Source organism: Halictus rubicundus, chromosome 2 (assembly GCF_050948215.1).
Source record: "Halictus rubicundus isolate RS-2024b chromosome 2, iyHalRubi1_principal, whole genome shotgun sequence".
In the NCBI taxonomy this organism is placed as follows: Eukaryota; Metazoa; Arthropoda; class Insecta; order Hymenoptera; family Halictidae; genus Halictus; species Halictus rubicundus.
The window spans coordinates 24515813-24529130 of record NC_135150.1 but is presented as its reverse complement, the minus strand read 5'-3'; the positions used below and the strand labels follow the sequence as shown (position 1 = coordinate 24529130).

General features: G+C 41.4%; 2 protein-coding genes across 5 annotated transcripts; one reads left to right on the top strand and one right to left on the bottom strand.

The window, feature by feature from the left end:
* The first annotated feature begins 290 nt into the window (after positions 1–290).
* Positions 291–2969, top strand: Crok (crooked). The gene is made up of 3 exons (XM_076806166.1): positions 291–476; positions 1009–1170; positions 1250–2969. The coding sequence occupies exons 1-3, from the start codon at positions 410–412 to the stop codon at positions 1477–1479; spliced, it is 459 nt and encodes a 152-aa protein (XP_076662281.1). The 5' UTR covers positions 291–409; the 3' UTR covers positions 1480–2969.
* LOC143365724 (uncharacterized) lies at positions 2141–12726 on the bottom strand. Of its 4 annotated transcripts, none has more exons than XM_076806159.1 (5): positions 12603–12726; positions 6452–6775; positions 4788–5351; positions 3570–3906; positions 2141–3212 (listed from the first exon to the last, which is right to left on the bottom strand). In XM_076806159.1, exons 2-5 carry the CDS (start codon positions 6656–6658, stop codon positions 3088–3090), a joined length of 1233 nt encoding a protein of 410 aa, XP_076662274.1. In that variant the 5' UTR covers positions 6659–6775; positions 12603–12726; the 3' UTR covers positions 2141–3087. The 4 variants fall into 4 exon arrangements, with proteins under 4 accessions (XP_076662274.1, XP_076662272.1, XP_076662271.1 ...); XM_076806157.1 differs by lacking the exon at positions 12603–12726 and adding an exon at positions 9229–9694; XM_076806156.1 differs by lacking the exon at positions 12603–12726 and adding an exon at positions 9279–9694.
* Between the last annotated feature and the right edge of the window lie 592 nt (positions 12727–13318).

Sequence of the window (13318 nt, the reverse complement as noted above, 5' to 3'; positions counted from 1 at the left end):
TGTTCTTATTTATTGGTAATGAAGTAAAGTGGAAGTTTTCTTTTTTATTTTATTTTGGATATGCAGGTTGTAAAAAGAGTTATTTATTGTTTAAAGTCACCTTCAAGCAGTGTTTCAGTCTTTCATAATATGATACTAAAAAGCATAGATTTTCATTAAAAAATTCAAGGTAGCCTTCAATAAAAAATTTTAAAAAGTATTCTTACGTTTTTCTGTATTGCACGTGGCTCGGCAGATATTTTTCACGGTAGAAATTTGTGACTGTGTCGTGCACATTGTTGAGCCGGCCCTGGCACAGTCCGTTTAGTGGCGTGGTCAGTCGTAGGCGTGGGCAGTTGTAGTAATTAACGTTGCGTCTTAACGCAAGTTATTTTCAGTTCTTATTAAGTGATCACTCGTCTCTTTGAAAATGGCCCAGGAAAATAACATTCGCAGCTTGTTGACACTATTGTTCTTCCTCTTCTGCGTGCATCAAGGTAAATATTTATCAGTGTATCGATCGTTTACACTTTAGATCATAACCTTCAAGCATTGTTTTGGAGAAATTCGCCCTCAAAATATTCATTTCGGCGAGCTGCTTTGTTGACAAATTAATAGACAACAACGAACACGATTTACGTGACCTTTCCCAATTTCTGTTCTCACTAAACTGCGAATTTTTGTGCAAAACAAAAATTTTCTACATCGATTGCAAGAAGCAGGAACCAGACAGAAAGTTTTTAACAATTTTAATCAAGTTCAAAATAATATACCGATTCTTTTAAACTATTCTAATCTTATTCACTTGAGCATTTTAAGCTGCTGTGTTCAATAAACTGCAGACCTTTATGAAAAACGAAAATTTTCTTCACCTATTGCACAAAATAGGAACTAGATACAAATTTTTCTTTCTGAATAATGTCAATAATTCCAAAATATTGATCTACATTCTTAAACTGTTTTAATTTTTCTACTCTTTTAAATTTCTACTCATTTTTACTGAAATTTTCAACCATCTAATATTTACAGGATACTCTATTAAGTGCTGGGTATGCAGGTCAGACTCAGATCCAAAATGTGGAGATCCCTTTGACAATACGACAGTGCCAATCACAGACTGTAAACAAGAACCCGATCTGGAGCATTTGCCAGGGGTCAGACCAACAATGTGTCGCAAGATTCGCCAGAAAGGTACGTGAATGCATTAATGATCCCGGAGGTAAAGTAATGGTTTATATTTCTATTTTATGGATTTTATCATTGTTCTTAGTCAATGGGGTATGGAGGTACTTTCGTAGTTGCGCTTATATGGGCGAGCCAGGAATTCAGGGTGACGAGAGATTTTGTCTGATGAGAACTGGGACTTACAACATATTCATGGAATACTGCACTTGCAATAGCAAGGACGGCTGCAATGCAGCTCCGTACAATCGCAGCAGTCTAATCGTCTCGTTGATAGCTGCCATAGTTTCAATGCGATATGTACTTGTCTATACTTAACATAGTCGACCAAAGATTTTACTGCTTAGATCTGACAAACTGAATCGATTCATCTTTTGATCATACATTTTTTACAGTATAGAGATCCGCTCGTACTTACTTAAGGAGAGTTCTTTTAACAATTTTACAATTTTTTAAACAATTTTACGATCTGAACGTCAGGGAAGTAAAGATGCGCAAATTTTCTTAGAGTCATAATAACGCTTGAAATCAATTTCAGTATTTTGTAAACGTATACAGAAAAGTGCCTTTTTACGCCTTGCTAGGGAAAATTTTTTAGACCAATTAAGAGGATATTTATATGAGATTTTTTAAACGATTGTACAATATCACTTTTTACCTTGGAGCCGGAAGGTATTCATCGTCGTTGTAACTTTTAGAGAAGTATGTTTTTATCGACGCAACCAACGTATGTTTGTGAACATACTCGTGAATTTAGAGTGGCCTAGTACAAAAGGTGAACGCCACGGGCGTGCACTGTACTTGATCGATATTATAGACAACCACGTTACAGATAAGACTGTCATTACCGTCCATTATTAAGTTCGTGAAGTTAGTATTAATTATAAAAATATCACGACGCTTCTTTATATTTTTATATGTACTTTCCCGGAGAGTGTTAGCTAGTTAACGGAACAAACGCAGCAAATAAAACATACCATTGAATACAGAAACGCACCATTCCTTTTATGTGTTCTGTTACAGGTGTACAATAAAAGTGATAAATAAAGATCTATTGAAAACAAGGTGTAGAAAACGTTAATATCATCCTTACAATGTAACAACGTCGTATGTGTGTCTATGCGTGTCTGTATGTGTGTGTGTATTGGATATAGAAAATATATATCTTTGTTATACAATTACGTGCGTTAATAATAATATATTCGATCGTCGTCATTTTCTTTTTTTTTTTTCTTTTTTTTTTGGTGTAATCACTTGGATCTGAAGAGTAATCGTTGGATTACAGTCGGTTTCACAAAAATGCCTATACACGTACTTACATCGGTATAAATAATGCTTTACAAAATACCGTCGCGATCGTCTTAAAATAATTCGTGGTCACGATACACGCTCGCGTATGCCTATACACAAGTGTCGAATAAAAAATTGCGGATCAGCGAAATTTTCATCGCTGACCAGAATACATCCTCGTAAGTAGGTGTTGGATCGCGGAGTCGTTAATACAAAAGTAAAAATTCCTTCGGCGTCCGTTTAAGATCGCTTCTGGCACAGATTCACCACAAAGTGTTTCGTCTCTCCCTACCAACAATAAAAATACAGTTTCTCGGCCCAGGCACGCCGACAGGCACTTAGTTTACTGGACGGTTCTGTTATTCGCGTTCCTGGCAGAACGTTGTCCCCCTTTCGTCCAGGAATCGCGGACGGTTAAACGTTTCTAGAGGAATAAATTATGTACAAAATACAATAGGTGCGAGATATTAATACGTGCGATCTGCCTCGAAGAGTGAATTTCCCGTGTGTAACAAAAAGAAGAAGAAAGAAAAACTGAGCAAAATTCCGCTTCAACGTTCTTTGGAATGGTACCGTTCGATGGCACCCTCGATTAGTTTTCGATGACGCACGTTCTCGCGCGAAAATTTGTCATCTTCACTCGAACGACTGCCACTTCGTTATCTGCTGGCCCGGTTTCGCGAGAGCCTGCTTCCACTGTTCGCCATACTGTCCTGCCACATCCGGCCCGATCACGAAGTGACCAACTGTCGTTTTCTTTCCTGCAGAAAGAAATTTCACGGTCAGCGAACACTGTTCGAGAATTAATACCAAGCCTACCATCAAACGACTGGTTTCATATTTCTCATTTTACAATTATTGTGATTACTGGACTGCGGAACTTTATGCAAAATAAAAATATAGTCAATTGTAAGAAATGGAGCCTCAAGAAAAGTATATTTCAATCTTCATTCAATTCTTCCGGTGTCTTTACAGTCTTATATTTGACCTATTTTTATGCTAAATGCATTGCAATGAAAATCGCATAAAATCTAAATAAATTCTCGTTATTTTTATCAAATTGTTCCAGTCAGTTTCAACGCTTGGTAGGCTCGATGAGTGGTCCAGGGGCTCCTTACCCATCTTATTCTTGGAGACGTATTTGATCACGAAGCTGACGTCCTTCAGAGCACCCTGATAAGGATTGTCAGCGATCACCCGCGCCATTTCCGGCGCGAACTTCATCGAGACGCACGGCGCGAATCGGTTGCTCTTCCAGAAATGAGTGACCCTGCCGTTGTCCACCACAGACATCTTTATGTACATCTGCCCCTTCAGGGCCTCGTGCTCGTGCATCGTCTGCAAAGAACATCTCAGACGGTGCAGAGACAGCACCAGCTTCTCGCTACCCTCTTCTCGTTTGTCCGTCTTCTCTTGGCAGAGGGATAGTTCGAGTTGACCCTTCTTATTTTCCCTCTGCGAACAAAGAGAAATTATTAAACAACGTTCTTCTCTCACAGGATATTCGAGATCCGCGATCGCCGCTGTAACCGCAATTGAAGATCCAATCGATGGGAATTGAACTAGCAATGGATCTAATCAGTTCTAACCAGAGTTTGCTTGTTCTCTGACCCTATCAGACTCGCTTCTATCATTCGATCGGCTTCCTAATAACATCAACGGCTTTTCCGTTCACTCGGAAGAACAAGATGCACTTTATAGAAAGGTTCCTGGATTGGCGAGACTCTTGAAGAGAGTATTTCCGATAAGTGGGTTGTGGATCATTAAATGTAAACTGATTTAGAAAAATTGCAATCGTCTGCTATGTTACAGAGAACATAAAAATAGTTTTAGATTTTATAGGACACAACAACAACTAGACTGTAGATTTGTGTGTAAAATAAAAGTTGTCTGCATCGACTGCAAGACACAGGAATTCGATAGAAACGTGTTCCTCCTCTTAATAAATCGAGTAAGTTCAAGATAACATAAAATAAAAATTGTCTGCATCGATTGCCAGTAATATGAATTAAACAAATCTTCTTTCAATTTGATAAACCAAGTAAGAATTTGAGAGAAATTGGGTTGAGTTGAGTCTTCCTAAATTCTCTGAATGTCTGATTTGCATTTGGCCTGCTAATTTTTGCCGAAATACACAAAATCCGCGCAGTCCCCTATCACAAATCCTCCAATCATCCGAATCCTGTCTTCCTCAACTGATTACGCTAACCGGACCTCTACAGTCACATTGAGACCTCGTTTAACTCCATTGCAGAGTTAAAAGGGACCACGAGGCCCCCCTCAGATTGCACTGCTCGACATCCTCAATAAACTATGCCTGATTAGGGGCCACTCACCTTGTCCTCGGCCCCAGAAATTCCGCTGGCAATGGGCCGCAAGGGCCTCCACATATCCCCCGTGGACACGTCGCTGGGGTGCTTTGGTTTCACTGGTTTCGACGTAAAATTCTTCGGATCCAAAGATATGGTGGTTGCTCCAACGGTGCGTCTCTTATCGTACATCTTCCTCTCGGTGACCGTAGACTCCGTGGACTTGTCGGAACTCTTTCCAAAAAATTTGCTCAACAATTTATCCTTCGTTGGTTCTTGGTTCTCCGTAGACGCTCCCTGTCCATCCTTCTTTTTGCCACCTTTCTTCGGCGTCTCCTTGGTGGGGGATCCAGTCTTGTCTTTGTCCGCCTCTTTCTTCTCGGTCGCGATCAACGGCTTGTCCTCGAGAATCGCGAAGAGCGTCGCCACGATGAATCTGGAGCCGTTGATCTCCTCTTCGACGACTTTCGTCTTGCCGAATTTCAGCTTGGTCTCTTTGCGAAGGTGGAACGTGAATTCCTCGTTCCACTGCGGCCAGGACTCGTTCTTCGAGGTGGTCTCGAACTTCTCCTTTCCGGGGATCAGCTTCACCTGGAAGAGAAACGGACTACTTTCATTTCTTGCTGTGTTGCTCGCAGTGGTTCAGACACCGCACGCCTAACTGGCCTTTTGATGCCTGCGGCGAGTCTAGAAGAAGTCTACAAATCTCTTCCAAATGATTAACTCGGAAGAAATGACTGGATAATTTTGCTCAGTTATGAACAAAATTTCTGTGGATATTGAACAATTTTTTTTTTAGAGAATGCTCCAGTTTTCAGTATTAACCCTTCGCGGACGAATTTGAATGATTATTTCAGAAGTTATTGGTCCTTCTGATTAAGGATATTCTATACTGTTCAGTTTTGAGTTTGAATTTTTTAATTTTTATATGTAACTCTCGAGTGCATTGTTTCGTAGAGACGTTTCATTCATCGACTATACTCGGCGTACTGAACATGCTGGAAATAATTCTCGCGCATGAAGGATTAGAGTAGTTGCACCAAGGAACACAGTAAGTCCCACCGTGAGCTCCATTAACCTAAACAAGATCAGGCACGGTTCCAAATTCTACAAACTCCGCTGAACCAACAGACGGACAAGAGGAGAACTGATTCAAGAGAGCGATCTTCTACTGAAATACAATCAAATACAATCCGAAGAAACGGGAACCGAGCGGTCCAGAGAATTTCGCGATTCTGCACAAGAATCTCCCCGTTAAATCATTTTGGGCGTGTCTCTCGTCTTTCTCCGCGTACAATCTGACGATCGCGAATGACTCACGATCCACTCCTCCAACATACAAGGTGCCCGTCAGCGATCATCACCGACTATTTAGCTAGTACGACTATTTCGCATGGTTCAGCGTGAAAGTTTATTCGTTTACATCGAATTATCTTCCGGCTGCGGGAGCCGGGAGATAATTCCGACCCTAACGAATTCAATCTAATTTTAATCGGCGTAATTAGCGGGCTCCCTGAAGGGAGGGGCGAAGACGATAAACGGTTTCCCACACGCGTCCCGAGCACCGTCCGCGAAGATTCGTTCGGTCAATAGAGGCTAAAGTGGCGGTTCGCGCGCGATCATTCCCGCCTGGTTGCGTAACCGGTCAGATAGCATGAGCGAAATATATTGCGGACAGCTCCGTTATCTACCTTGACGACGTAGCTGTTGACACGCGTGAAACCGAAATTCTGCGGCAAGTGTCGAGCACCGAGCACCGTCACGTACAACGCCCTGTCGTTGCTCGAATGAACGATCCTAATGCCGACTTCCGGTTCCAGATTCACGGTCCGGTCCAACGGCTGCGACACCGTTTTCAAGCCGGTGTCGATGAAACTCTTGATCCTAGCCAGCGCCATCCTATGTATTTCGGTTTATCTTCTATTTTCGGGCTGCCTTCGATCGCTTCCGCTTATCGATCACGAGCGATCGCGCCGATAGCGACGATATACCATGTTACGCGTCGGCGATGATCTCTGCGGGAACAGAAAATAATTGGTTACGTCAGCTGTCCTGCGAGGATCGAGAAATTATTGAATTTTGTGTGGTAGGTGCGGCATAGGCGGATTATGGCAGACTTGTGCGAAATTTAGGAGTAATCATGCGTACTGGTGAAGTTAATAGGATTTTCATTGAATTGTTACCAGAAGAAATCTTCCATTGCAAATTTTGTGTATACGAAGTCGAATAAGAGACTTTTCTGTCACTCCAATTTTAGCAGGAAGTCTTGCTGATTGATTGAAACTGCGAATGAACGATAATCTTTCAAAAATTTAACACTGTATTGTGTTTTCATAAATGTTGACACTGTTTCAGCTGTGAACACTATAACAAAGACAATTTGGGATCAATACACCACGAGTATCACCCTTCACGATTTTTATTTGAAAGAATATAGAATCCGATGATAGTATTATCAATACTATATCACAGAATGATTCAATCAATTTTTTCAACTGTTCTAGGCACTTCAATGTTGGATAAAATCACCTTGAGTGCTTCCTATCTGGATTTCCATTTGAAAGAATTCAAAAATCCAGATTAGGTTGTCCCGAAAGTTCGTTTCGTTTTCTATTAATGCAAATAATGAAATATTGGAGTATCTAAGGAAGAAAATGGCGTGGCTAAGTAAGAGGATATGTTTGTATACGCTTGCGTTGTCCAACAATGTTAAACGTGTACGCTAGGAAAGAAACTTCGGAGCAGTTCGACAAGAAGATGAACGCATTCCCAGACCCGTAAAAAACCACTTCACTGTGAAAAAGACGCGGCAGAAAACATATTCTACGAACACGTCGTGCAAACACTTTAAAAGCCAGAGAGCAGAGAAACCGCAAATTACTCAGCCGGAGATTATGAGCGTTATCTATACATATTACAGTCAGAAGAAGTCAGACGATCGGTAACTAGGTTGCACTATTAATAAAAGCGACTGCGCCCGGCGCAATTTCGCGTATCGCGTGTGTCTGTGACGCGCGACGGGCGCACATTTCGACCGATGCAACAATACATCCGGCGAATCATCGCGCGAAGATTCACCGACGAACAGTTTCCCGCGTTCATTCCTCGCAACAGAGAGAACCGGGAACCGCGAACAATCGAACGCTTGTCTCGGCACTGAAATCGCGGAACGGCAGCGATAACAGACGAAGGAACAGCCGCCGGAAAACGGTGAAGTCGACGGGTTAACGGTAAACATCGAAGGGATCGTAAACCTCGCGTTTCGACCGGACGTTTCGCGTTCAAACGCATTCCTCGCCGCCGACTGTTCGATAAATTCGAATCGTTTATAGAAACTCGTTCAATAAACGACTTCCGGGGGGAGAAAAACGTTCAACTGCGATGCTAATTTTTATTCGGAATCGATGGAGCCTAATCCGACCATTTCATTCATGATTCTCTTTTAGAACGAGATTTTTGAAAAATCGTGTGAATTTTTATCGGAAGTCGTCGAGTCACTCTCCAGAATGTAATCTAATCATTCAAGACTCTTTTTAACAGAAAGACTTTATTTAAGTTTCAACTATTCCTCATGTCAATTTGACACACCTTCTAATTGATCTAAATGAATATCGATCAGAGATCGATCTCTGTTCTATAATTTGTTTTATTCGCGGCGAACGACTCGACAATCTTATTTTATCTGATTAATGATCGTATGATAGGCTTTCGCAGAAAGATTCAGTTCCAGATTTTCAAGAAAACCATTCGTAAAGACTGTTTTCATCCTAGGTATTAATTCCTTACTAAATTCTAGACTGTGGATTTCATGCGTTCACGATGAAAACAACGTGCAGAAGGTATATAGGCTATAAAAGCAACAGGTTGGAACGTCTACAGATTATTTGCAGCTCACCAAGGTTATGAAATATAGAAAGACCTGTCCGAGTCCTGTGTATTCAAAACAAAAATGTCTGGGGTCAACACCGACAGACAGGAGCGAAGAAAAAAACGTCTGGGTCCAGTTTACTAATTAAAATATCCCCCACCAAATGCACCAAACAGGAATACAGAAAAAAAAAATATTTCCATCCGAATCCTGTTCATAATACACAGTGCGCGTTCATCAATCGTAACAAACAGGACTGTAGAAAGGGACTTTTATCGGAGTCCTGTTTATGCAGAACAAAGATGCTCCTCGTAAACAGGGTCCGGGTAAAAATGTCCTTGTTCAACAATTCCAGAGAGACAGAAAATGATAAATCCACCGTTCATCTTTTCCCCAGGTCCGACACCAAGGGAACGAATTCAGACATGAAGGTTCTTTTTGGACGTAATTACCGAGATTCTTGATTAAAGGAGGATCGTAGCAGGCAACGCTAATTGGGTAAGCAAACGAGCGGAATGGCAGGGCCGTTTTGAGCGAACTTGTAGGAAGTTCCTCGGCGAAACTTTCACCGGGGAACGTCCGGTCGCGAGGCGTTGTCACCTGTCGATCGATCCGTGCTTAGGAACGCCGCTTGGGAACAGGCAACGTGCCCGTTGATCGCGTTTTCGGCCGGCGGCGGTGGCTGCGCGATAGATCGTCGTCCCGTGCCGTTTTCTGCGCCGATCCTTCGATACGAGACCGAGCCGGTTCTCGTTCTCGGCCGCCGTTCTACGTGTTACAACGTCAGACCAGCGTCTCCATGACCACAGCCGCGACAACGTAAACAAGCGGATCTGCCCTCCGCGAATTTCCTTCTCACCGGCTGCGCACTCCGATCACCAATCCGCCCGTTCCCGAGATTAGCATCGCGGCCGGGTATCTGATAACGTGCACTCTTCCCGCCGCGCAGTTTCGGAGCTGTCACTCGCGCGCGCGTGCCACGGATTTTCGCTAGATCACGCGATAGATCCTCACCTACAGCTCCGGACGACAAGCTGCCGTGGTATGCGGCCCGCGCTCTAGCGTGGGTTCCCTTTATAAGAGGCCGACTCAACTGCGAGCCAGGAGCGGACGCACTGCGGGCGCCCAGCGTTCGGGCGCGTTCCGATCGCCGATTTTTCTGCAGAGTCTTCGGCACGTGGGTGAACCAGTGGGAGACTCGTTTTGGTTGCAATCGCACGGATCGTTGTTTTTTTTTTTTAGAGAAAGAAGAGGCGAGGTTGCAGTCGCTTTGAATTTTTACCCTTTGCACTCGAAGCTATTTTAACATTTTGCACTGGAAGATATTTTAAAATGATACACATTTCTTCCGACCCATCTCCCTGCTATATATTTCTTTTTTCACGTTATTCATACGAAAATGGTGCAATTTACAATACTGTATTGTTTAACCCTTTGCACTCGAGTGGTGACTCTGGAGCACCACTAGAAATTGTTGTGGCATTGTTTCAAAGAAATTACAAAAAATATTACAATGTATTTGCTACATTACAAAATTTGTATTTAACAGATTACTAAACGTTTACATATATTATATGTGGAAATTGGATCAGTTTCGTATGAATGAAATGAAAATATTCTAAGAGGAAAGAAAAATTTAGTTTTAGAATGAAAATAGCGCCGAGTGCAAAGGGTTAATAATGTAAAAAATATTTTAACTAATGATACAACAATTTTTAATGGCGGCTTATAGTCGCCAATCGAGTGCTAAGGGTTAATACCTCCATTCACTTTTGATCGTTGAACTCGACATTTTGAACGGAAATAAATTGTTTATAAATACATTCATGCCGTGTTGTATTTGTCATTTTTCATTCGAATAATCGCATGCTTGACAAATAATAAAGCGATGTAATTCTTTATGTTTATCACACTGTGCACGAGGAATGTGTCAGAGTGGTGTAAGGGATGGTTGGGGGTTGAATGATTTATGGTTGCGAGACTCGTAGTCATTATGTAGACCTTGAAGAGTCGCGTAGTATCACTAAGGTACGCATTTGTAATCTAGAGCACAGTTAAGTGGTTCATTTTAGTGACTTTTAAATGGAATCCTCGCTAAATTAGACGGTTCCTAAATGGGGTGCTTCGTGAATAGGATAGCTGCTAAATTAGGTGTTTCTTTTTAATCTGTTGGTCACTAAATTAAACTGTTTGCTATATATCAAGCACCTACAATAAAATACAACAAAAGGAGTAGATTTAAGATAAACATTCACAGTCTAACAATAAAATTGCCCGAAGATCCACAGTCTAATAATAATAGTGACATGTTTGTTTCATCAAATATTCTTCTAAAAAAATTAAAAATAAAGGACCACGTGTGTATGCAGAATTTAATTCGTAAATCGAGTAAAAATTTTGTTGAAGTGTTTTGCGTGGCAGCTATGGAGATTCTGACAAATCTTCGACCCAGAACGGAGCATCGGCGCGTCCGCAATTAATAGAACATTTGAGCGGGGCAAAAAACAAGGATCCACTCGGGTAATTACGCCACTGTCGCAAAAACTGGCCGCCTCTACCGAAGTAGGGACACCACTTGTACACTTCATCGCACAATCTTTATGGACTCTACTCGGATCCTGACGCCTGTTGCGCACACAAGGTCGCGCATTCATGTTTCCCACGACTGTGTCACGATCGTGTGCCTGCACGTATACGAGCTCTACACGCGTGTAAACACGCCGCTGTAGTGAATGAGAGTGTATAGTCGCAGTGGCGTGACCGTTCGCATGTCGCCCTGCATCATCTCATAAAAAATACTCGTATTTCAAAGCGTACATGATTCCGTTTATAAGAAACGGAAAATCGAGTCGAGAAAAAATTTTCTTTGAGATTACGTATAGTCGCAGTGGCGTAGTCATTCTGCACATCGCCCTGCATCGTCGCACCAAAGAATTTACTCGCACTTCAAAGTATGAATAATTATAATTACGGGAAAGATCGAACGGAGAAGTGAAGAATTTTTTTTTAAGAAATTATGAAGATGCTCCGAAAGTTGATCGAAGAGTTTTCTTGTCCAAGGAAACGCACGATGAAAGAATTTCAGATCAAGATCGCCGCCATCTAATGCGCAACAGATCTAATTGTAATGAATAACAATGTCGAGCAAGCAACAGAACGGAATGCAGCGACGGTGCATTGTCTTGCATAGAAAACAAATCGCGGATCAGATATTTGCATGGACGTGTCGGATGCGTTGCAATGGCAGATGCATCCTTCGATCGGACCACCGTTGTTTCGTTATTGATTTTCAAGAACCGTGTAAATCCCTGTTGCCCTTTGTGCGGGAACAATGCGACCGTTGCACGTGGCTTGCTGTCTATAGCAGTTCTTCGGTACCCTTTGTTAATGCTTTATACATTCATCCAAATTGCGTCGACGAATGATCCGGAGCCTTTAATGCAAAAACAGAATGTTGCAACAGTTAATAACGCGTAAAAGTATGTATGTAGACTCACAACAAGATGGGGGTTAATCAAAAGTTGGTCGATATTGCTTTTGACTTTTTATCAGCTCAATTGTTAATAGTCTTGCCTTTGACTTTGCGTTTGAAAGGTGCGTGATTATTTTATGCATTTATCACAAAAATGGGCAAGACAATGGGTTACAATTCAAAGCAGTGGACATATTAAAAAGATTTGAGGGCACCAGCGTATTGGTTTTAGCTTCATAAAATAATTAAAAGAAGAAAAAAATTTTTATTTCGCTCCCGGGTCTTGCAAATAATGTAACTATTTTTTATTTTGCATAAAGATCCGCAGCCCAGTGATTATCGATGATTTACTTGGAGTAGAGGGTGATTCGTCTTCTAACACTTATTTTCCAATACGCGCTTGGAATGTTGTTCCACGCATAACAATTTGCATTGATTGCACGTGATAATATGCAAGGATACATTTGACAGACGGGCTGACCTTCGTTGTTGAGCAACTTACTCTTGTTGTCGCGCTTTAGAACGATCGGGGAAGCGTTCTTCCTGCTCCGAAAATGTCGCACAACGACCTCCACATGTGTTACTCTTCGATATTCTTTCCCTTCCACAGCTTCCTTCGTTTCCTGTTTCAGACAGTAGTACAACAATCGTGCACGATCCCAGCGTACAACAATTTAACGTGTACGAGCTGTTCTCAGGCACAGCGATTAGAAATAGTCGGGCTCATTCATTATTCAAGTAATAAGCTCGAAATAATCGATAGAAGGCAGAAACTAGTTGTATTCACTAAACGTACTAAAAGAACACTCCGTTTCAAAGAATTTAAAATTTAATCGGATAAATATCTAAAGTCATTGCATGGTGCCAATTTTAACCCTCGTCCATCCCTTATTTCTCCCACTTAACATTTCAGTAAACAGTCCCACAAAAATCGGTGATCAACAGGTTATTCCTCAGTTTCAATCTTTTAGTTAATTCTAGACCAATTTAATTCTCAAAATATGAAATTTTCTGAACGGGTTAAAATAGAATGATTTCATTCACCGGTAATAAACAAATTTCTAGAACACAGTGTTTCTCTAGAATCAATGTGTCAAATTAATCCTTTAATTTTGCTGCAGATTTTCCACTTTTAGAAAGTGACCAATAATACTTAAAAACGTATCGCATTTAATAACACGATCTTGTGCAATAAATTTTGAAATACTCTTTAGAGTC